At 44.2% G+C, this 25,992-nt stretch overlaps 1 protein-coding gene across 2 annotated transcripts in view; it reads right to left on the reverse strand.

Moving 5' to 3' along the window:
* Nucleotides 1–4,965: 4,965 nt before the first annotated feature.
* Nucleotides 4,966–25,992, reverse strand: part of mapk8ip1b (mitogen-activated protein kinase 8 interacting protein 1b) — a 186,428-nt gene continuing 165,401 nt past the window's right edge. For both annotated transcript variants that reach the window (XM_078204367.1, XM_078204368.1), the window contains 6 exons: nucleotides 23,821–23,993; nucleotides 22,633–22,745; nucleotides 17,483–17,602; nucleotides 11,688–11,758; nucleotides 8,951–9,049; nucleotides 4,966–5,532 (listed from right to left, as the gene is read on the reverse strand). In XM_078204367.1, coding sequence (XP_078060493.1) covers nucleotides 5,460–5,532; nucleotides 8,951–9,049; nucleotides 11,688–11,758; nucleotides 17,483–17,602; nucleotides 22,633–22,745; nucleotides 23,821–23,993 — 649 coding nt within the window. In that variant the 3' untranslated portion in view covers nucleotides 4,966–5,459. The remainder of the gene's footprint in view (nucleotides 5,533–8,950; nucleotides 9,050–11,687; nucleotides 11,759–17,482; nucleotides 17,603–22,632; nucleotides 22,746–23,820; nucleotides 23,994–25,992) is intronic.

The following is a 25,992-nucleotide window of genomic DNA, read 5'->3' on the forward strand; positions in this document are numbered from 1 at the left end:
CAAGATTCCTTTAGGCTGCACCTTCCAAACGCATGACCACTACCATCTAGAAGGACAGGAAAAGCAGATACCTGACAAGACCACCATGTGAGGTTCCCCTCCAAATTACTCACCATCCTGACTTGGAAATATATTCACTGTCACTGGTTCAAAATCCCAGAACTCCCTAACAGCATTCAGGGACTGCAACAGTTCAAGATGGCAGCTCACCACCACCTTCTCAAGGGCAATTGAGGGCAATAAATACTGGTCGAGCCAGCGACACCCACATCCCATCAATGAATGAAAAAAAAAATCACCATATAATCCTAGAGCCCTTGTTGTCCTGTGCCAGGTAGATAAAAAGAAAACTATTTCCATTGGTTGGTGAGTCTCGGACGAGGGAGCATAGTCTAAAGAGTAGAACCAGACCTTTCAGGAATGAACTTATGAAACATTTCTGTACACAATCGATAACTAGCAGATTGGAAGGGTCTTCCACAAATGGTAATTGATGCGAGATCAATTGTAAATTTTCATCAGAGGTGATGGGTTTCTGTTATTCAAAGTATTAAGTGACAGGAGGTAAAGGTGTGTATATAGTGTTAGGGTTACAGATCAGCCAATGACATACTAAATGGCAGGAAAGACTAGTGGGGCTAAATGATCTATTCATGTTCCAAGTTGAGAAAACATAAATATTTCAGGCTTTGGGTGGGGAGTGAAAAATAGAGTGGATTAGACTTGTTGGCTCGAGTGGAGGTAATCATCAGCACAGACTTAATGAGCTGAATGGCCCTTTTTTTGCTGGAACATTCTATGATTCCACAAGCATTCAGTTTATATCTCTGTGTGTTGGCTCCAGGGTTTGTGCCTTCATGATACAACAACTTGCTTTTATAATCGCACTTTTCACCCACCAAAACAGCCCAAAGCACTTTGGAGGAGATGCAATGGTCACAGTGGGAAATAGGAAATGAGACAGTCGGTGAGTGCGCTACTGCCCTACTTCACCATCCCAACACAATAAAAGATTTCTTGGAGGTTATGCTAGGATTTTCTTCTTGTTCTTGACCAAGCTTTTAAGACCATAAGACATAGGAGCAGAATTAGGCCACTCGGCCCATCGAGTCTGCTCCGCCATTCAATCATGGCTGATATTTTTCTCATCCCCATTCTCCTGCCTTTTTTCCATAACCCCTGATCCCCTTATTAATCAAGAACCTATCTATCTCTGTCTTAAAGATACTCAATGACCTGGCCTCCCCAGCCTTCTGCGGCAAAGAGTTCCACAGATTCACCACTCTCTGGCTGAAGAAATTCCTCTTCATCTCTGGTTTAAAGGATCGTCCCTTTAGCCTGAGGTTGTGCCCTTTAGTCAGCTTTCTGAATAAGTCCTTGAATGGCTTGATCTAAAATTCTGTTTGAAAATTGCTCCCGTGAAGTGCCTGGGAAAGGTTTGTTATGTTAAAGATGCTATACAAATGCAAGTTGTTGTTGCTGCTCCTTCAAACGAAAAGTGTTTATTTTTCAATTGAGACAGAAGATTTGATATCATCCAGCACACTTCGGAGGTCACACTTCAAACTGTGTTAGGATATACGTGAAATGATTTGCTGACTTTCTGTTCAGCAGCCGCTAATATAAAAGTGACTGACTATCCAAAAAAATCACCAAGTAGCAATTAAACTCTGACCTACCCTATCTTTCAGACTGACTAAGGAGGAAATCACAAATATTTACTCATAGCCCCAAGAAACTGGACAGCATTGTTTGCGCAGTTTCCTTAAAGGAGTAGGTCAGTGTAATTAACAAGCAGTCCAGAACTCAGACTGCTCACAAGACATGTCACAGCAGGTCTGTTGATTTTAGGGTTACGAACCCTCTAAAATTGCCTAGGAATTCCCAGGAATTAGCAGATTAAGTTCCACAAAACTGCTGTGAGCAAAATCTAGGAGAAAAATTATAGGGGGGGGGGGGGATATCAAACAAAATTAAACAAAAATTGTGTCATTTTTCATTGTCATAGAATCATAAAATCCCAACAGTGCATCGAGTCTGCACCAACAACAATCTGACCCTAACCCTATTCCTGTAACTCCACATATTTACCCTGCAAATCCCCCTGACACGAAGGGACAATTTTTAGCATGGCCAATCAACCTAATCCACACATCTTTGGACTGTGGGAGGAAACTGGTGCACCCGGAGGAAACCCCACGCAGATATGGGGAGAACGTGCAAACTTTATACAGACGGTCACCCGAGGTCAGAATTGAACCTAGATCCCTGGCGCTGTGAGGCAGCAGTGCTAACCATTGTGCCACCGTGCCACACTTGTCTTTCATTTGTTATAAAAATGTTGCCAAATGGTGAGGGGAGGGGAACACAGTTTCGCGAACAAATCATAGTTTAGTTAGGCCGCACTTGGAATGTAGTGTTCAATTTTGGTCGCCACACTACCAGAAAGATGTTGAGGCTTTGGAGAGGGTACAGAAAAGATTTACCAGGATGTTGCCTGGTATGGAGGGCATTAGCTATGAGGAGAGGTTGGAGAAACTTGGTTTGTTCTCACTGGAACGACGGAGGTTGAGGGGTGACCTGATAGAAGTCTACCAGATTATGAGGGGCATGGACAGAGTGGATAGTCAGAAGCTTTTTCTCAGGGTGGAAGAGTTAATTACTAGGGGGAATAGGTTTAGGGTGCGAGGGGCAAGGTTTAAAGGAGATGTACGAGACAAGTTTTTTACACAGAATCATAGAATCATAGAATCATAGAATCCCTACAGTGCAGAAGGAGGCCATTCGGCCCATCGAGTCTGCACCGACCACAATCCCACCCAGGCCCTACCCCCACATATTTTACCCGCTAATCCCTCTAACAGAGGATGGTGGGTGCCTGGAACACGCTGCTGGGGGAGGTAGTGGAAGCAGATACGATAGTGAGTTTTAAGGGGCTTATTGACAAATCCATGAATAGGATGGGAATGGAGGGATATGGTCCCCTGAAGGGTAGGGGGCTTTAGTTCAGTCGGGCAGCATGGTCGGTACAGGCTTAGAGGGCCGACGGACCTGTTCCTGTGCTGTAATTTTCTTTGTTCTTTGTTCATGGTTAATCCAACTGGATTGAAGGTCACAGGACAGTCTGTTCTCTTTCTAATTGGCGGTAGGATTAAGGCAGTGGTGCCTGATGGTTGGACAAATGGCTGCATTGTCGGGGGACACGTAGAATCATAAAATCTACAATGCAGAAGGAGGCCATATGGCCCATCAAGCCTAAACTGACACAATCCCACCCAGGTCCTGTCCCTGTAACCCCACATATTTACCCTCCTAATCCCCCTGAAAATAAAGGGCAATTTATCGTGGCCAATCAACCCTAACCTGCAAATCTTTGGACTGTGGGAGGAAACTGGGGCACCCGGAGGAAACCCATGCAGACACGAGGAGAATGTGCAAACTCCACACAGACAGTGACCCGAGGCCGGAATCGAACTCGGGTCCCTGGCGCTGTGAGGCAGCAGTGCTAACCACTGTGCCGCCCCGAGGCTGAATGTGATGAAAACTGCAGAGATCAACCAGCCTCGTTAATATGTATTAAAATTTATAACTATTGATAGATCAGATTCAGTAACAACTCTGATGACCAAACAGCCTAGACCTTCAACGGTGATATTTGGTCTGAAAGACTAGTGTTCAAAAATCATTCTGCAAGTCCCCAGAGCACTGCTGGGAGCTGAGATGGGGATGTCTCTGCCTTGTGGTAAACTAACAGCCATAAAAGATCAGAATATGATTGAAAATACATTTACAAAATGACTAAAAGGGCAAGAGTGCGAGGGAATAGTTACTGCATCAATCTATGGATTTTATGGAAAAATGGCACCCCACCCAACACCTTAAACGTTCACTTCCTCCATCACCGATGGATAATGGCCACAAGGAGGAGTCGGGAACTAACCAAGGATCCTTCAACTGCACCTTCCAAACCAGTGAATGATACCCTCAAGAAAGACAAGGGCAGCGGATGCATGGAGCACCACTACTTGGCAGTTCCCCTGAAAGCCACTCACCATCCTGACTTGGAACTACATCGCTGTTCCGCTATTTTCTCTGGGTCAAAATCCTGGAACAACCTTCCCACCAGCATTGTGGGTGAACCTACACCACATGGACTGCAGCAGTTCAAGAAGGCAGCTCACCACCACCTTCTCAAGGGCAACTAGATATGGCAATAAATGCTGGCCCAGCAGCCTGCATCCCGTGAAATAAGAAAATAAAGACCGGATTAAAGACTGGATTTAATTCCTAAATCACAATCCTGGATAATAAATACAGAATTTGATATTTTCAGCCAATCCAATGGCCCTAATTGTAAACAGATGCAACCATGAAATGTGAATCTCAAATCAGCATGCTATTCCAGAATTCCATGTGATGAAAAAGAATTTAACTCACTGAGTCACAACCGACTCAATGCCCCCAACTATCATAGAATCCCTATACTGCAGAAAGAGGCCATTCAGCCCATCAAACGCGCACCGACAACAATCCCACCCAGGCCCTATCCACGTAACCCACGAATTTGCTCTAGTCCTCCGACACTAAGGGGCAATTTAGCACGGCCAATCCACTTAACCCGCATATCTTTGGACTGTGGGAGGAAACCAGAGCACCCGGAGGAAACCCACACAGATACGGGGAGAATGTGCAAACTCCACACAGACAGTCACCTGAGGCGGGAACTGAACCCGGGTCCCTGACGCTGAGAGGCAGCAGTGCTAACCACTGTGCCACCATGCCACCCCTATACTGCATTTGGTATCACACGCTTGTGATTGTACAAAGAACAGATTCGTTTGATGTCACCCATGATGTCCTGTGACCTTCAAAACATGTTTCTCCTGTGAAGGGGGGAATTGTGCAGATTTCTTTTTGTAAGGGATACTTGGCATTGGAGCAAAGAAATAGAGTGGAGAAGAAGATGCTCTCATCAAACCTTTAAATAAACCATGTTGTACACTCCATGAACAAAGTTTAAGAACTTTACACACAACACTATTAATGAATACAGTGTAACATCATTGTTACAATGAATCTCGTAACTCCCTTGTGCTTTGGTGCCATTCTGTGCTGGCATTTTGCCAGATTTAAATCCTGGCCCATCGCACCAAATACATACCAAATGCATCATAAGGGGGTGTTAAGAAGCAAGCAGTTGAGCTGTTTTGCCATGAACCGATGGAACACGAGATGGGATCGGATTTGCAGCGATGAGGGATAAGAGGCGCAAACTGACGGAGGACACTGTCAATCCATGTAGCATGGCTAAAAGTAACAGTAGGGAAAATGTTTCAATTGAGATGCTGCATAGTCTTGGATCATGATAAAGGGCCTCTGGCACAGAGTGTTCATGCATCATGACGAGTTTGAGAAGGAGACTGTGAGGAGTTCAGAGCAGCACCGCAGCTCAGGGGCATCTACTCCAGATAGATGTCTTCTGTCGGACAGGTGTATTCAATGTATTCTTTGTAGAATAGCTGGAAGGCCCTCCTGTACAAGAGGGAAAGAAATATATTTAACATCAAAATGGCAAGCTCAAATCTCCCTCACTGGCAATTATCTCAACATCATTTCATCATACAGGAAGGAATGCAAGGAAATAGTTACTGCACAAATCAACAGACTCTATGGAAAAATGGCACCCCATCCACCATCTTAAACATTCATCCCCTCCAACACTGACGGATACAAGATGCACTGCAGCAACTAACCAAGGTTCCTTCAACAGCACCTTCCAAACCAGCGACCTATACCACCTAGAAAGACAAGGGCAGCAGATGCATGGGAGCACCGCTATCCCCAGGTTCCCTTGAAAGTCACTCACCATGCTGACTTGGAACCACATCGCTGTTCCTTTATTTTCGCTGGGTCAAAATCTTGCCACTGTGTCACTCCATCTCAAAAGATTTTTGGGGTGAAGGAAAACAGTTTCTGTAACATGTACTAGCAACTTGGGCTGAAAATAACAGAGTAAATTTACAATAATGGACTCCATGTGGGAGGGAGGGGGTAATTATGAACTTTGAACCCTGGTTGGTAACCAGGTTGGAGTGATTCATTCCCGCAACCCCCAAACCCCCTGTCATTAAACCCATTCATTCCATTCAAATCAGGGCAGAGGGGGAAAAGTTCTATAAATGGTGATCTAAGCAGGCAAGTTGTAATGACTCCCAGACCCACCCAATGTCAGATTTTCTCAGCTTGTACCTCTGTGATTACTTTGTGTTGGCAAAGGGTGTGCATGGATCCATTTTCACAACTTAAGATTGACAGATTTTTTTGGGGAGGAGTGCGGACATCAAGGGATGTGGACAAAGGTCGGTGAGCAGAGTTGAGGAATAATTCGACCAATCAACAGAGCATTGTGGAACAGGCTTGAAGGGCTGAATGGCCTCCAACTAACACAACATAAATGATAAGGATCATAGAATCCCTATAGTGCAGAAGAAGGCCATTTGACCCATCGAGTCTATACCGACCACAATTTCACCCAGGCCCTATCCCCATAATCCCATGTTTTTACCCTGCTAGTCCCCCTGACACTAAGGGGCAATTTGCCACGGCCAATCCACCTAACCCACACATCTTTGGACTGTGGGAGGAAACCAGAGTACCCGGAGGAAACCCATGCAGACACGGGGAGAATGTGCAAACTCCACACAGACAGTGAGCCGAGGTTGGATTCGAACCCGGGTCGCTGGCGCTGTGAGGCAGCAGTGCTAACCACTGTGCCACCATGCCACCCTTTGTGCCACTATGCTGAAGGATGAGATAAAGCAAAACTGGATGCAAAAATTACACACAGAAGTCTGCCTAGGTCTCACTTAAAATTAGCTTTGCTTTATATAATGCCTGATAAGTGTAAGGAAAACAAATGCCAGGCAGGGCGAGTAACCAAAAGTTAGGTTTTGAGGAGATGTAATCTCCGAATGCCGAAAGAAACCATTTGGCTCATTACACATGTGCCTTTTTCAGAAATTGCCTTTTAAAGGGAATAATAGATACTGCTCCCACTATTGGTTCTGTTTGGCCATCCCATATCCCAACACTCTTGTGTATAAAAAAGGTATCTCCTAACTTCTCTATTTGTAATGACCTTTGATTACTATGTGAAAACCCCCATGAGTTCCATGGGGAATCTCTAATTGATCTCCCTGTGTGGCTCATTGAATAGGAGTTCCCTTGGTAAACAGGCAATGTCCTGCCCAGGTGGAACTTGTCACCTGAGCCCCTTATAAGGCAGATACTGGGAAGGGTCTGCAGAATTACTGTCCCGGTTGTAGATGTACACCACAAAGTAGTGGCTTTATTTTGTGCTCAACAATAAATACTGTTCCTTTCCATTTGGGTTTCCTGAGTTACCACAGGCTATAAATGCACCAACCACTACAAGTTATTGCACAGATTAGCAAGGTCATAGAAAAAGCAAACCAAGTCCCCATAGTGCGGTGGAGTCTGAATGGTTTCAAGAGGGAATAGACATATTTCTAATACAAAAAAAGGGAACAGATGGGGAGGTGGATTTGAGACGAGGGAGAGATCAGCCATGATCTGATTGAATGGCAGAGCAGGCTCAAAGGGCTGAATCTGCCTACTTCTGTTCCTAATTTCTATGCTCCTGTGTTCCTATGACCTGCACTAATCATAGAATCCCTACAGTACAGAAAGAGGTCAATTGGTCCACCAAATCTGCACTGACTCTGTGACAAGAGTTTCTTACCCAGGCCCTCTCCCCATTTTATCCCTGTAACCCTACACATTTACCCTGGCAAATCCATCTAACCTAAACATCTTGGTACACTAAGGGGCAATTTAACATTGCCAATCCACTAAACCTGCACATCTTTTGGAGTGTGGGGGGTGGAAACCAGGGACCCGGGTTCGATTCCCAGCTTGGGTCACTGTCTGTGTGCTGTTTGCATGTTCTGCCCGTGCCTGCGTGGGTTTCCTTCGGGTGCTCCAGTTTCCTCCCACAATCCAAAGATGTGCGGGTTAGGTGGATTGGCCATGCTAAATTGCCCCTCAGTCTCAGGGGGATTAGCTAGGGTAAATGGGGTTACGGGGATAGGGCTTGGGTGGGATTGTGATCGGTGCAGACTCGATGGGCTGAATGGCCTACTTCTGCACTGTAGGGTTCTAGCACTCTATGATTCAATGAAACTGGAGCACCCGGAGGAAACCCACGCAGACACGGGGAGAATGTGCAAAGCCCACACAGATAGTTACCCAAGGTCGGAATTGAACCCAGTCCCTGACGCTGTGACACAATAGTGTTAACCACTGTGCCACCATGACTAAAGTTTGTTAATTTATTAGTCACAAGTAAGATTTACATTAACACTGCACATGAAGTTACTGTGAAATTCCCCGAGTCACCACACTCTGGCGCCTGTTTGGATCAATGCACCTAACCAGCACGTCTTTCAGAATGTGGGAGGAAACCGGAGCACCCGGAGGAAACCCACGCAGACACAGGGAGAACGTGCAAACTCCACACAGACAGTGACACAAGCCGGGAATCAAACCCAAGTCCCTGGCGCTGTGAAGCAGCAGTGTTAACCACTGTGCTACCGTGCCGCCCCCTGTAGAAAACAGTTTTTATTTCCTCTATTGTCTTCATTGACTGCTATGGGAAGGTCAGTCTAAAATTGTGTGCTCAAGTCTCGAGTGTGGGACCATGAACCTACAACTCTGTGACTCAAGAGGTGAGAATGTTACCAATGGAGCCAGGGCTGACACTCTGACATGGAGGGAGATTGGGTCAAGTACAAGGCGACACTAGCTGATTGCCCGAAGTGCATTCCTGTGTGAACACAGTGACCCACTGGCAGCATGGGATCAGTGAATTTATCCTTCCTTCTTTCTGCACAGGAGACTTTTCGAGAGAAAGAGGGAGAGAAGTACATACCCTACTGATTCTGCTATTGGTTTGGTTGAATCCTCAGAGACAAAAACGTGGGAAGCAAATCGGTGATCTGAAGGATGTTTGGTAATAAATCCAAAATATCTGGAAAGAGAAAAAAAATGCAAATAGGATAGGCAACGCTGAGAATTTTCACAGAATCACAGAAGCATACAGTTTGCAAAGAGGCTGTTTGGCCCATCATGGCTGTGCCAGCCCTTTCAAAGAGTTATCTAATTAATCCCACTCCCCTGCTCTTTCCCCAGGGTCCTGAAAATCTCTCCTTTTTTAGGTTTTTATCCAATTCCCTTTGGAAACTTAGCGGTGAATGTGGTTCCAACTCCCTTTCGGGTCAAGCATTCCAGATCGTAACAACTTGCTGTGCAAAAAACAAACCTCCCAATCTCCTCCCTGGACTTTCTGCCAATGATTCTCCATCTGTGTTCTCTTGTTATTAACCCGCCTGCCAATGAAAAACATTTGCTCCTGATTTACTCTTTAAAAACCCTTCATGACCTGAAATGCCTCGAATAAATCTCCCTTTAATCTTCTCTGCTCTAAGGAAAGCAAGCCCAGTTTCACTGGTCTATCCAGGTAACTACAGAATTATACAACAGTGCACCACCACCATTCAGCCCATCTAGTCTTTCAATGAGCAATCCAGTTAGTCTCACTCTTTTCCCATATCGTGACAATTCTTTTCCTTCAAATATTAATCCAATTTCCTTTTGAAGGTTAATATTGGATCTTCCACTCTCTTATTAGGTCCTACCCATTAATTAAATCCACAAGACTGCTCACTTCACGGCACAGTGGCAGAGTGGTTAGCACTGCTGTCTCACAGCGTCAGGGATCCACGTTCAACTCTGGCCTTGGGTGACTGTCTATGTGGAGTTTGCATGTTCTCCCCTTGTCTGCGTGGGTTTCCTCTGGGTGCTCCAGTTTCCTCCCACAGTCCAAAGCTGTGCAGATTAGATGGATTGGCCATGCGAAATTGTCCCATAGTGTCTAAAGATGCGTAGGTTAGGTGGATTAGCTAAGGTAAATGCACAGAAGGGTGTGGGCCCTGAGTAAAATGCTCTGCTGCAGAGTCGGACAGACTCAAAGGGCTGAGTAGCCTCCTTCTGCACTGTAGGGATTCTGTGGTCACCTCTGGTTCTTCCGCCAATCACTTTAAAGACTTCTGCCATTTGGAGTAGTTTCTCTTCACTTACTCTATCAAATCTGATTTTAAATACCTTTGTTAAATCACCTTCTCTACTCTCATGCGAATACTCCCAGCTTCTCCAGTCCATCGACGTAACTATATTCCCTGGAACCAATCTAGCAAATCTCCTCTGCAACCCCTCCAAAGCCAGCTTGTCCCTATTTATATGAAACTAGAGGGTGTTGCTTTGCTGACAGATATTTTTGTGAGAGCTTCATTATTTTCAGGCCCATTCTTTAGTTACCTCTGCTTCAGACTTAACTATTCCAACATTCCCTGGTCAGCCTCCAGGTGTCTTCAACTCCTGACCTATTTCAAGACTCTGCTACCCGTTTCTTAACCTGCAGCAGGTTGCTAGGCCACTTCACCGGGTAGTTAAGAGTCCGTCATATTGGTGTGGGACTGGTCTTACATAAAGGCCAGAAGGAGCAAGGGTGGCAGGTTCCCCTCACTGGCCAACACTGGTGAGACAAATGGATTTCAATGACAATCCAACAGCTCCTGGGCCACTTTGACGGATATCATCTTTAGTTCCACATTTTTAAAACTGAATTTAAGTGATCAAAGTGCGACGCTGCAATGCGAACCAATGTTCTACTGTGTTATTAATTCCAGCCTGCTGGGTGACTATTCCACTCACACGACCATTTCACTGTGGTACCCAATGAGTGGACAACAGTTTGGGAGTGAGTGGGTTTATCAGTGATGCTTTACGTGGTTGAATAGCCAGAATGCAGTTTCCGTCCAGGCTCACGCATGAAGTACCAAGTGTTCGATCGGCTCCTATGGACCTGCGTCCTGCCGAGAGTCAGTATCTTCAGGAGATAAGTGGATGAAGTTGTTCATGTGCTTCCTCCCTTTAGTCTTTGGGAACCAGTTTAGCGTTCAGTCAGTATTGTTTTCCAGACTGGATGACTGAAACCAGGAACATACTGAGGTAGCAAATCATAGACTCAGAGCCATGTCCTAACATTCTATTGCAACATGACCTTATAGCCAACAGTGCAGCAATAACTTGCATTCAAAAAGTGTCTTTGACACAATAAAAATCTGAGGCAGGGAGACAATAGGGCCAAGACAACAAGGTTTTTTAAGAAATGGGATGCTCTTTCTCACCCTGGTGACTGTGGGGAGACAGTGGCGCAGTGGAATTATCACTGGACTAGCAATCCAGAGTAGTGCTCTGAGGAACTGGGTTTGAATCCCACCACGGCAGATAGTGAAATCTGAATTCAATAAAAGTCTGGAATTAAATGTCTAAGGATGACCACGGACGATTGTCGTTAAAAACCCATCTAGTTCACTAATGTACTTTAGGGAAGGAAATCTGCCTTCCGTACCTGGTCTGGCCTACATGTGACTCCAGAGCCACAGCAATGTGGTTGACTCTCAAAAGCCCTCAGGGATGGGCAATAATAGCGATGCCCACTTCCCATAAAAATGAATAAATATTCATTGTGGTTACCTCAGTATCATCAATATTAGCAGTGATATCTGGCCGTTTGATGAATATTAAACCCCCATGATGGAACTTACTTGGCGTTCTTTGGATGATACCCGCAGAATGAAACGTTCTTCAGCTGAAAGAAGTGACTGCATTTACTGGCCTGTCATAAGACAACAGATAAGAGAATTCATTAAAAAAAAGGCATGCTGCGCTTATGCCATTTGTACAGTTGCAAATTTATGATTATGTACAATATTATTAAAATTAAAACAATAACAAACTCTTCCATGGGGTTGCTCATAAGTCACGCAATGTGCTGCTTTTGTAAGCCATGATGTGGAGATGCCGGTGTTGGACTGGGGTGAACACAGTAAGAAGTCTCACAACACCAGGTTAAAGTCCAACAGGTTTATTTGGTAACAAATACCATAAGCTTTCGGAGCGCTGCTCCTTCGTCAGATGGAGTGGAAATGTGCTCTCAAACAGTGCACAGATGCTCCCTCCACTACATTTAATGCTCCCTCCACCACATTGTCTGTACCTTTAAGACCTGGCTGGCTGTAGGGATTCGCATTCTAATTAGTATTCTGCAACTTGATTTCTGTGATTCTGTGCACTGTTTGAGAGCACATTTCCACTCCATCTGACGAAGGAGCAGCGCTCCGAAAGCTTATGGTATTTGCTACCAAATAAACCTGTTGGACTTTAATCTGGTGTTGTGAGACTTCTTACTGCTTTATAAGAACAGAATGGTTACTTTGTGTGTCACAGAACGTCTTATTCTGCTGCTAAGGTGCGACATTGTTTAATCCGGTCAATCCTTCAAAGCACAACCTGAGGCAAAGCAAAATTTAACTGCAACAAGTAAGGGAAGTCTGTAAAACTGGCGTGTGCTGATCAATTTCTAGCACCGGGTTAGAAGAAACCAGTGCGATTTGTGTTTATTATTGCACCATGGTAGCTGAAGTCTGGAAACATTTTTCTGGAGATACTGGACTTGTTACATCCTGTGCTTAGACAAGGGCCACATGAATGAATAAAATGACGCTATGTGATCTATCATTCTGCTATTTTCAAATCTCAAGTTCCGTGATTGTGCATACTTTCTAAAACAATGTGTGCTTGATAAATAGAGAAAGGATGATGAATATCATTCTGCTGGCATATTTAACCAAGTTGGCTATAAAAGAAATGTTGGTTGGTCGCGTAGAGGATACCTGCTGACTGCAGGATGATATCAATGGTCTAGCTGACAGGGTGGAGAAGTGGCAATTGAAGCTCAATCTGGAAAAGTGTGAGTTAATGCATTTGCGTTGGGCAAACAAAGCAAGGGAATACTCAATACATGGGGAGATATTGAGAGGGGTTGAGGAAGTGAATGTCTACATGTCCTTGAAGGTGGCAGGTACAAGTGGGCAAGGAGGTAAAAAAAACGCATGGAATGCTTTCCTTTATTGGGCGAGGGATTGAATACAGAAACAGAGATGTAATGATGGAACTGTATAAAACGCTGGTGAGGCCACAGCTAGAATTTTATGTACAGGTCTGGCCACCACGGCTGTGATTTATGTGCCATCATTTGCCCCAAGCGCAAATGGCGATGTGGGTGCAAAATATCGCAAGAGACAGAAAACAAGAATCTCTTGGCGAGGTTTACAACTGCTTTTTAAAAACAGGAACCAAACAAAGGGAACCCACCAGGTAAGTAAACCCTCCAGAAGGAGAGGAACATATCCAGGCATTACCTTGGCACTGCCAGAGGCATTTACCAGGAGCATTGCAGTAAGGGGAGCTAACTTGTCCACTTTCACATTAAACATGGAATGAACATCTATATCATTGATGATAGCTTCTTCCACATTATATACTTATGATGTCCTCCTTAATCGGCTACTGGGCAGACTTGTCTTGCTTCTGCACCAATGCCTTAAATAGCCTTTCCTGTAACAGAAAAATATTCAACCTCTTTATACCTGCCAATTACCCACACAATGGTAACATTTTGCTTCAACCTTTGCCAATGATTTCCTCTTCTAAATCTTCTTGTTTTATTTGTGGTTGAATTTGCTTCCTGCTTCACTACTGCATCTTTGTTTTTGGCACCACTGCTGGCTGCAGGCTCCCACCCTAACTGGTGAACTGCAAGCTTTGTAACTCTTGTGCACCTTTTCAGCACTCTCCATTGCTGGTGCTAGCTCCAACGCTCATTTAAAATTTATATTTGCCTCTGCTAGTAACTTACGTTGAATAGCCTCATTATTCACCTCACAGACTAACCTGTCCCGCAGCATGTCATTCAAAGTGGCTCCACAGTTGCAGTTCTCTGAGATTTGCTTCAACTTGGTGATACAGGTCACAATAGTTTCCCCAGGGCTCTCCCTCTTAAACTAAACTTAAATCTCTGCAATATGACCAACGGTTTCGGGTGGAAATGTGACTTTACCAATTCAATGATCTCACGGAATGATTTGGGAGTCAGGTGTGCTTGGAGTTGTGAGACTACAAATCAAATTTTAAGCCTGGGTTCCACATGCACTCAGAAAGATTGCCTTTCTCTTCCCCTCCTCCTCTATTCCATTGGCCTGAAAGTAATCGCCCAAATGCTCTGTGGATTGTGCCCAGTCCTCTAAGGAGGTTTATTTAGAATCATTGAATCATAGAATCCCTACAGTGCAGAAGGAGGCCATTCGGCCCATTGAGTCTGCATTGACAACAATCCCATCAAGGCCCTTTTCCCGTAACCACACATCTTTACCCTGCTAATTCCCTGACACTAGGGTCAATTTAGCATGGCCAATCAACCGACCCCGCACATTTTGGGACGGTGGGACGAAACTGGAGCACCTGGAGGAAACCCACGTGGACACGGGGAGAATGTGCAAACTCCACATAGACAGGCACCCGAGGCCGGAATTGAACCTGGGTCCCTGGCACTGTGAGGCAGCAGTGCTAACCACTGTGCCACCGTGTCACCCCTTTCCCTTAGAAATTAGATTTCCTTCGAACAGAGGAAGCTAAGGGGTGATCCAATTGAGGTGTACAAAATTATTGGGGACCTAGACAGGGTAGGCAGGAAAGATTTGTTTACCCTAGTTGAGGGGCCAATTTCCATGGGGCAGAGCTTTAAGGTGATTGGTAGAAGGATTAGAGGGGACTTGAGGCAAAACTTCTTCACCTAGAGGGTGGTAGGCATCTGGAATTCACCTCCTCAGTTGGTGGTTGAGGCTGTATCATCAACTCATTGAAAAGGTACCTGGATCTGCATCTGAAGTGCTGTAACCTGCAAGGCTACAGACCAGGTATTGGAAAATGAGCTGCTAGTTTCTTTCTTCTCATTGTTGGCTGGCGCAGACAAGATGGGCTAAATGGCCTCTTTTTGCACCATAACTTTTCTATGGTTCTATGGAATTAATGTAGAATGAATGATCGTAAAGATTCAAAATAAAAATCAATGAAACATAAAGATAAATTGTTTATTTGAATAGTTTTAGATCAATATAGTGATTTTTGAATAAAGTGAATGAATGTATAAATACTTTATAGAATTGTAGAATAGCACAGCACTGAAAGAGGCCATAAGGAAGACCAAATCTTCCCCGGTTTCTCCAAAGAACATTCCAGTTATTCTCATTCCTTTGCTTGTATTCTAGATCCCTGCAATTTTACTCTTTCAAATATTTGCCCAATTCTCTTTTGAAGGTGACTATTGAATCTGTATCCATCGCCCTATCAGCCAATGCATTTCAAATCCTAAAAATATGCTGCATAAAAAAGATTTCCCTCATGTGCGTCTCTGTTCCTTTTACCAATGACATTAAATCAGTGTCCTCTGATTGTTGGCCCTTCAGCCATTGGAAACAGTTTCTGCTGATTTACTCTATCTAAACCCTTCATGGTTTTAAAGATCTCTACAAAATCTCCTCTCAATTTCTTTGCTCTGAGGAGAAACACCCCAGTTTCTCTAGCCTGTCTATACAATTGTAAGAAGTTTAACAACACCAGGTTAAAGTCCAACAGGTTTATTTGGTAGCAAAAGCCACACAAGCTTTCGAGGCTCTGAGCCCCTTCTTCAGGCTCAGAGCCTCGAAAGCTTGTGTGGCTTTTGCTACCAAATAAACCTGTTGGACTTTAACCTGGTGTTGTTAAACTTCTTACTGTGTTTACCCCAGTCCAACGCCGGCATCTCCACATCATGTATACAATTGTACTCACTGATCCCTGGAATCTTTTCAGTGAATCTGGTCTGTCAACTCCTAAATTTTAACATTTATTAAAAATGTTACGTTTCTGTCCAAGTACCCTCAACTTTCTCCAGTATAAATTCCCAAATCTACATTTACGGTGGAGGCTGTAGAGGGAAAGTTATCATGCTAAAATGACACTTTGCATCACTTAAGATGCTGCAGTGCCACCTAAGATCGAAGAATGCAAGTAACATGTGACCGTTTACACAGACTTTTCAATATAAACTTGGCACAGGAACTTGTGTCAAACGTGTAAAATAAGTACAGAATGGATGACTACAAACCAGGAACTGATTTATATTACACATAATAATCAGGCTTTCTAAATCACACTTTGCTGGTAACCTTCCTCTTATATGGGGCGGCATGGTGGCACAGTGGTTAGCCATACTGCCTCACACGCCAGGGACCCAGATTCAATTCCGACCTCGGGTGACTGTCTCTGTGGAGTCTGCACATTCGCCCCATGTCTGCCTGGGTTTCCTCCGGGTGCTCCGGTTTTCTCCCACAGTCCAAAGATGTGCAGGTTAGGTTGATTGCCCATGCTAAATTGTCCCTTGGTGTCAGGGGGATTAGGAGGGTAAATATATGGGGATAGGATCTGGGTGTGATTTTTGTTGGTGCAGGCTCGATGGGCCAAATGGCCTCCTTCTGCACTGTAGATTCAATGATTCTATGATTAAGTAACAACATAACCTCTGACATGCCATAAGCATCCCCATAGAAGATATGCTAATTTACGTTGCACGATACAATTTCTTCTGATTAGTTGATCTCACGTGGTATTAAGTAGGGAGGGTCAAGACCAAGTGGAGCCTTCAGATTAAGTTGGTTTTGAAAAACTTTGATTCAAAAAATCGTTACTGCAGAGAATGAGGCCATTCTGGGCCTGTCTCCTCTGTGCCTGCTCTCTGCAAGAGCAAATCAGCTCCCCCACCCTTTCTCCATAATCTTGGATTTTATATTTTGTAGTTGCTTATTGATCCCCTTTTGAAAATCATTGCTAAATCTGCCTCCACCACATTCAGTTGGTACGTTCTAGATTCTAACCATTCACTGCACAAAATGTTTTTCCTCATGTCGGTGTTGGAGGGAAACATTGAACCTGTGTATTTGGAAGTAATTCAATGCTTCCACTGGGAGAAATGTGCAATTAAGTCAATACAAGGTCATTTCTATCATAAATGTGGAAATAGGAATTTCTAATGGGAAAAATATTGACAAGAAGTGAATGTATTTGTGAGAGTTTTCTGTACTGTGAACATTTGTCGTTCATTGAATCCCTACAGCGCAGAAGGAGGCCATTTGGCCCATCGAGTCTGTACCGACTACAATCCCACACAGGCCCTATTCCCGTAACTCCACGCATTTACCCTGCCAATTCCCTGACACTCGGGTCAATTTAGCATGGTCAATCAATCTGACCCGCACATCTTTGGGGTGTGGGTGGAAACCAGAGCACTTGGAGGAAACTCATGCAGACACATGGAGAACGTCCAAACTCCACACAGACAGTGACCCGAGGCCGGAATTGAACCCTGGCCCATGGCGCTGTGAGGCAGCAGTGCTAACCACTGTGCCACCGTGCCGCCTGTTCCATGGGAAGTTTTTGCAATCATCGCAGACAAGTTATAAATTACCTTCTCATAGACTCCATACCCATCGAGTTGCACAGCTATCTTAATTCCTCGCATGCTGATTTCCAGCACACAGCTCGAAGGAGGGTTGAACTGAACAGTCAACCTTCTCGTCGTTGCAATCTGTTAAGAAGCAAACAACAATTGTTTAGACTTCACCAAATAAAGAAGTTGAGATGTCAATTTTAAAAGAGCAATTTAATCCAATGTCTGTTCCCTTATGTCCCATCCCCCCTTATTCTGATGCACGTGAAGCCTAGCCAATATCTATCACCCAACTGACATCACTAAAACAGATGATCTGGTCATGTATTTCACAGTAAGAAGTCTCACAACACCAGGTTAAAGTCCAACAGGTTTATTTGGTAGCAAATATCATAAGCTTTCGGAGCTTGCTGCTCCTTCGTCAGATGGAGTGGATATCTGTTCTCCAACAGTGCACAGACACAGAAATCAAGTTACAGAATACTAATTAGAATGCAAATCTCTACAGCCAGCCAGGTCTTAAAAGGTACAGATAATGTGGTTGGAGGGAACATTAAACACAGGTTAAAGAGATGTGTATTGTCTCCAGACAGAACAGCTGGTGAGATTATACAAGACCAGGGGCGAGCTGTGGGGGTTACTGATAATGTGACATAAATCCAACATCCCGGTTTAGGCCGTCCTCATGTGTGCGGAACTTGGCTATCAGTTTCTGCTCAGCGACTCTGCGCTGTCGTGTGTCGTGAAGGCCGCCTTGCACATTATCTGTACCTTTTAAGACCTGGCTGGCTGTAGAGATTTGCATTCTAATTAGTATTCTGTAACTTGATTTCTGTGTCTGTGCACTGTTGGAGAACAGATATCCACTCCATCTGACGAAGGAGCAGCAAGCTCCGAAAGCTTATGGTATTTGCTACCAAATAAACCTGTTGGACTTTAACCTGGTGTTGTGAGACTTCTTACTGTGCTTACCCCAGTCCAACGCCGGCATCTCCACATCATGTATTTCACCGCAGTTTGTGGGAGGATGCTAATGGTGGCAACACATCAAAGGTACTTCATTGACTGTAAAGCACTTTGGGAAGTCATAAGATTAAGAAAGGCACTGTATAAATGCAAGTTCAATCTTTCGTTTTGTCAGCACATTTAATCTTGTTTTTGCTGAGTACCAACTCTACCATCTATCCATTAAAGTCTTAATGTATTTTTAAAGGACTTTAATGTACTGTATTCAATCAGTCTTTCAGCCATCCAAACTCACGACCTCTACCACCTAGGACAAGGGCATCACATGCATGTGAACATCACCACATGCAAGTTCCCCTGCAAGTCACTCTTCATTCTGACCTGGAATTATATCGTTGTCCCTACACCTTCACTGGGTCAAAATACTGGAATTCCTATCTTAACAGCACGGTGGGTGTTCCTACAACGCAGCAGTTCAAGGCAGCAGCTCACCACCACCTTCTCAAGGGCAATCAGGAATGGGCAATAAATGTTGGCCTAGCCATCCCAGAAACAAATATATACCTAAAACATCTCACTGCAGCTCTGTGTTCAAAAGAATAGTTTTAGATATCATTCATTAAACCTGCATGTCAGGATCCTAAATGTGAACTGCCTGGCTTTCCTCATGATATGTATATGGAATTATGGAATCCGATAGCACAGAAGGCCATTTGGACCACTGTGCCTGTGGCAACTCTGCGGAAGAATTATTCAATTATTCCCAGTCCACATCAAATAGTCCTGCAAATTTCTCCTTTTAAAGTTTACATCGAATTATATCCAATTTCCTTTTGAAAGGTACTTTTTAAGGTTTATTTATTAGCGTCACAAGGCAGCTTACTCGAACACTGCAATGAAGTTACTGTGAAAATCCCCGAGTCACCACACTCTGGTGCCTGTATGGGTACACTGAGGGAGTATTTAGAATGGCCACTGCACCTAACCCAGTTCATCTTTTGGACTGCTGGGGGAAACCCACACAGACATGGGGAGAACGTGCAAACTCCACACAGACAGTGACCCAAGTTGGGAATCGAACCCGGTCCCTGGTGCCGTGAGGCAGCAGTGCTAACCATTATGTCACTGTGCCACCCACTTTTCAATCTACTTCCATCATCTTTCCAGGCAGTGAATTCTAGATTATAGTTATATGTATTGTCCCTATTGTCTTCTTCTGTCAAGCTGAACTCTTCATCTACAAGAACAACTCACATTTATACAACACCTTTACTGTAGTGATACATCCCAAGGCACTTCACAAGAAAGCAATGAGACAAGGATTTGACACCAAGCTGCGTAAGGAGATCATAATATAAGACATAAGAGCAGGAAAAGACCATATCCATACAGCCCCTCAAACCTGCTCTGCCATTCAGTACATCAATGGCTAATGTTCAGCCTTGAAGTCCGCTTTCCACCCAGTGTCCCATATCCCTTGATTCCCTGAGAAACCAAAAATCTGTCTATTCTAGCCTTAAATATATTCAATGATGGAGCATCGACAACCCTGTGAGCTAGATAATTCCAAAGATTCACAAACATTTGGGTGAGAAAATTTCTCCTCCTTTCAATCCTAAATGATAGACCCTTCACCCTCAGGCTGACCCCCGTGTTGTAAATTTCCCAGTCCAGAGAAACAATCTGGCAGGGTCTATCCTGCCAAATCTCTTGAATCTTGAAAGTTTCAATGAGATCACCTCTCATTCTTCTAAACACCAGAGAAAACGGATCCAATTTACTCAGCCTCTCATCCAGATACAATCCTTTAGCGCAGGAATCAATCTAGTGAACCTTCACTGTGCTGCCTTCAGTGCAAGTATATCCATCCTTAAATATGGTGACCAAAGCTACACACGGTACTCCAGGTGTGATCTCACCATGCTTTGTAGAATGGCAGCAAGAATTCCTGATTCTTGCGCTCCAATCCCATTGCTATAAAGGATAACATGCCATTTGTTTTCCTAATTGCTTGCCATACCTGCAAACTAACTTTCTGCATTCCTTGTATGATTGCACCCATGTTCTTCTGAACACGTGTTTTAAAAAATGTTCTGCTTTTCCATTCTTATTAACAACATGAATATCCTTACATTACCCCACTTTATACCCACTACATTAATCTGTCCATATCTCTTTGCCGCATCTGTGAACGCCCCACATCTTACATGCCCACCTAGCTTTGTATCATCAGCAAACTCTCTTTGTCATGAAAATACACTGTAAATAGATGGCTCTCGCATTACTCCTTGCAGTACTCCACTAGTCACAGCCTGCTGACTTGAAAATGCTCTGTTTATCCTGCTCTTTGCTTCTAGTATGTTAACTAATCTTCTATCCATGCTAATATACACTGGAAATCTCTGGCCTCGTCTGTAGCTGAGATTCTCCAGTCCCGCTGCAGTGAATGGAGTTTCGGCTCAGCGCCAAATTCTCCATTCTCGCTGGCAGGGTGAATGAGATTGGATAATCCTGCCCTTTGGGTGGAATTTTCCCATCCTGCTCACCATGGGAATCGTAGCAGGCGGGACATGAACTATGCAAAGGTCAGTTGACCTTAGGTAGGATTTTCTGCTTTCAGAGTGAGCGCAGCCAGAAAATTATCTCCAACTCTATGAGCCTTGTTCTTGCATATTAACCTTTTGTGTGGCATCTCATCAAATGCATTTTGGAAATCAAAGTATAATATAGCTACTGTTTCCCCTTTATCTATCCTATCAGTTAAATCCTCCAAAAACTAATAAATTTGTCAAGTATGATTCATCTCTCATAAAACTACTGACTTTGTCTGATCATGCTATGAATTTCTAAGTGCATTGTTAACACTTCCTTAATAATAGATTCCAGTACTTTCCTGATGTTACACCAACTGGTCCGTAGTTACCCCTTTTCTCTCTCCATCCTTTCTTGAATAGCAGTGTTACATTTGCTAACTTCCTATCCACTGGGACTATTTTAGAATCTGGGGAATTTTAAAGTTAAAAGTTTATTTATTGGTCACAAGTAAGGCTTACATTAACACTGCAATGAAGTTACTGTGAAATTCCCCTCGCCACCACACTCTGGCGCCTGTTCGGGTCAATGCACCTAACCAGCACGTCTTTCAGACTGTGGGAGGAAACCAGAGCACCCAGAGGAAACCCACACAGACACGGGGAGAACGTGTAAACTCCACACAGACAGTGAGCCAAGCTGGGAATCGAACCCGGGTCCCTGGCGCTGTGAGGCAGCAGTGCTAACCACTATGCCACCGTGCCACCCATTTTTGGAAAATCATAACCAGTGTATCCATTATCTCTGCAGCTACCTCTGTTAGAGACCTGGAATGTAGACCGGGGGATATGGGGGTCTTAGTCTCTTAAGTTTCTTCAGTATCTTTTCTCTTCAGCAGAGATAGCAGACAGATGACCAAAAGTTTGATCAATGGTGTAGGTTTTAGGAGCAGATTAAAGGAGGACAAGAGGTTTGGATAGGTTTGGGGAAAGAATTCTGGAGGTTACGGTATATTAGGTCTGAGGTACAGCCACTAGTGTTAAGATGAAGCAAAGTGGAGATTCACCAGAGGCCAGAATTTCTTTTTTAAATTAATTCATGGGACATAGGTATTGCTGGCTGGCCAGCATTCATTATGCATCCCTAATTGCCCAGGGGCAATTGAGAGTCAACCACATTGCTGTGGTTCTGGAGTCACATGTAGGCCAGACCAGGTAAGGACGGCAGATTTCCTTCCCTAAAGGACATTCGTGAACCAGATGGGTTTTCCCGACAATCGACAATGGTTTCATGGTCATCAGCAGATTCTTAATTCCAGATATTCGTTATTGAATTCATCTGCCATGGCAGGATCCGAACCCAGGTGCCCAGACATTAGCTGGGTTTCTGGGTTAATAATCTAGCGATAATACCTGTGGACCATCCCATCCCCTATTCAGAAGCTTATCAGGCTGGAGGAAGTTACATGGTTGAGGAATGATCTGTTTCCTGACACGATATTGTTTCAAGGTGGAGATTTAGATGCACGACTTAAATCTCAAGTTGAGACAAGAGTTAGGTTTCCCACCACTGTCTGTATGAGATAAATTCCTACTGTGTTAAGTCAGGGGTGAAAATAGTTTCATTTTGATTTTTGGAATACAGGATTTACCAGTTTGTCTTCTCTTTACCTTCTGCATGGCTGCACATAGAACATCATTCCCTTTATGGTATGGCACTTGGACTGAACCCAGAAACTTCAGATGAAATTTGTCTACCCAGTCATCCTTTTCAGCTGCTACTGCTGCTGGGAGAGAGAGAGAGATAAAGAGAGAGAGAGAAGAGAAAAGATGTATATATGTAGAACAAATTTGTTTAGATGAAAAAATGTTTTTTTAAAAAAGCTCTACAATTGCTTAACCTTTTGAATGGAAATATGTTATTTCTGGTGTTGAACTGACATTGAAATGAAACATCTATCCATACTTTCCTGGGTGTTTTTTTATTCGTTCATGGGACGTGAGCGCCGCTGGCTGGGCCAGCATTTATTGCCCATCCCCGAGGGCATTTAAGAGTCAACCACATTGCTGTGGCTCTGGAGTCACGTGTAGGCCAGACCAGGTAAGGACAGCAGATTTCCTTCCCTGAAGGACATTAGTGAACCAGATGGGTTTTTACGACAATCGATAATGGTTTCATGGTCATCATTCGAGTTTTAGTTCCAGATTTTTATTGAATTCAAATTTCACCATCTGCTATGGTGGGATTTGAATCTGGGTCCCCAGAGCATTACCCTGAGTCTCTGGATTACAAGTCCAGCGACAATACCACTACGCCACTGTCTCCGTCTAATTTATATCAGAGTAGCACTAAGAACAATTTGACATGAGTGTGTTAGGGGAGGTGGATTGGGAAATTCATCACTCACGGTGTGTATCTCCTTCCCCAAACTCACTGATCATTTTGTGTATTCATAGAATCATAGAATCCCTAAAGCGCAGAAGGAGGCCAGTCAGCCCATCGAGTCTGCACCGACCGCAATCCCACCCAGGCCCTATTCCCGTAACCCACATATTTACCCTGCTAATCCCGCTGACACTAGGATCAATTTAGCATGGCCAATCAACCTAACCTAACATTAAAACAGTGTGCGCCTTATTACTTTTTCAGTAGGACCCTGGCCTATTGCATTGAATCATTGGCTTCTGTGCGATTCCAACAGGAAAAGAAAGTCTGTAGGGCTGAGCTAACCTCGTTTCCTTTTCTATAAGAGGCTGACTGACCTGCTGGAGTTTTCTCCTTTCACGTTTCCAGCATTATGCCTCTTGGTTCAAGTGCATTGCATTGCTACTCTTTGATCTTGATGAGGAGTGGAATACCTGCAAAGTGTCCTCGTTCCACATTGACCTCAAGTGCATAGTATGCTGGGAAGATTCCTGTCTCGCCAGTTCGCATATTGTAGGCATGGTACCAGTAATCGTCAGCCTGAATGTCCACGAGGAGAGGGTCGTCCACCTCTAGCTCCAGCTCATCGTCATGTCGAGGCACAAATCTATGTAGGTGACAAGAAAGACTGTCATGAAGGAAAGAAAAGACTTTCCGAGTACCAAGACTTTAATGAAACAAAAACATGGCGGATTGTAACTTTGGCCAACTTACACATGGCCAGGGCTAATGAATTATGGATCTTGAATTAAATTCAAATGTTTAATCAAGTAAGATAGTGGAATATTTAAAAGAAAGACTTGCATTTAGTAATGCTTTTCATGACCATTGAATATTCCAAAGCACTCTAGAGCCAATGAAGTACTTTTGAAGTGTAGTCACTGTTGTAATGTTGTTTGCAATATTGGTGCTGATAGATATTGGCCAAGACACCAAACATAACTTCCTTATTCATGAAATCATAGTACAGGAGGCCATTCAGCCCATTGAATCTATACCGGCCACAATCCCACCCAGGCCCTTTCCCCGTAACCCCACACATTTACCCTGCTAGTCCCCCTGACGCTAAGGGGCAATTTGGCTTGGCCAGTCAACCTAACCCGCACATCTTTGGACTGTGGGAGGAAACCGGAGCACACGCAGACACGGGAGAAAGTGCAAACCCCACACAGACAGTGACCCAAGCCAGGAAGCCGGGTCCCTGGCACTGTGAGGCAGTAGTGCTAACCACTGTGCTGCTGTAGCGCACTGTTCTTCTTCATGGGATCTGTCCACCTGAGAGGGCAGATGGGACCTCGGATTTAACGTCTCATCCAAAAAAGATGGCATCTCTAATATTCCCTCAGTACTACTGCACTGGAGTGTTAGCTTTTGTGGAAATCACAGTCAGTCCATTTGCATTAAGGCCCAATGGTTTATTCTAAGTAAAATTCCACCTTTTGTTACCCAGTTCATGGTTTGTAGTAAATTTTAGAGTAAAGTTTATTTTACAGGGATAAATCAGGGAACCTCATCTGTATATAAATATGGAAATCATAGAATCATAGAAGGAGGCCATTCAGCCCGTCGAGTCTGCACTGACCACAATCTCACCCAGGCCCATCCACATAACACCTGACACTAAGGGGCAATTTAGCATGGCCAGTCCACCTAACTTGCACATCTTTGGAATGTGGGAGGAAAGCGGAGCACCCGGAGGAAACCCACGCAGACACAGGGAGAATTGTGAGGGGGTGGGGGGCCCTCTGCAGTAGAGGGAAATGCCAAACTGAAAAGATGCTGCTGTTAGCAGGTTCCAGACTGCAAAAGTGTTGCTGTCATCTGACCTTATGAGGTTGTGGCTCAGGAGACATTCCAGAGTTTGATAACTCTGTACAGTTAGGGCTCAGAGAAGTCCTGGGGAGCTAGGAAGGTGACAGAAGGTCACTGGCTCTGTGCTGGATAGTTTGGGCTGAGAAGAAGCCCCGGGAGCCATTTTGGTGTAGCTGAGGAGATTGGAGCTTGGTGAAATCCAGGGGCAGTGCCAGCCCAGTGAATCTAACGGCTATTAAAGAACTGAAATTGAGGCAGTATGTACAGGCTGGAGTGCATACTCAGAAATCCTGAAGAGCAGAGTTTCAGGAGAGCAGGTTGAAACACTGGGATTTTTGAAGTTTTAGAGGTAGTCCGAGTTGGAGTGGCTTTGAGGGAAGCAAGAGGCTTGATCTTCAAAAGTTTGGAGCACCTCATGAGAGAGTGAGAGACAGTGTTTCAATGAGATTGGTTGATTCATTTTTTCCTAAAGTCTGGGTGAGTTGCTAAGAAATCAATGGGATCTTGGTTGCATGATATTTATTGTACAGTGTGGTATGTTTGACTAATGTTTGCCTCTTAATTCCAATGTACATCGTATTAACCTTGCATGTGAAGAGTATTAGATAGATGTTGCAAATTGTTCAAACTTTTGACCTTGAATAGTTAGGTTGATTTTTATTTGTTAAAAACCTGTGGAATCTTGTGGCTTTATTTTCTTAGTAAGTAGGCGGGATCCTGAACTCAAACTCTCCATGCACGGGATTGCTGGTGGAGGCACAAACTCCAGAAAAACCGGGAATCGCAATTCTCAT

The sequence above is a fragment of the Mustelus asterias genome, unplaced genomic scaffold, assembly GCF_964213995.1.
Source record: "Mustelus asterias unplaced genomic scaffold, sMusAst1.hap1.1 HAP1_SCAFFOLD_312, whole genome shotgun sequence".
Classification (NCBI taxonomy): Eukaryota; Metazoa; Chordata; class Chondrichthyes; order Carcharhiniformes; family Triakidae; genus Mustelus; species Mustelus asterias.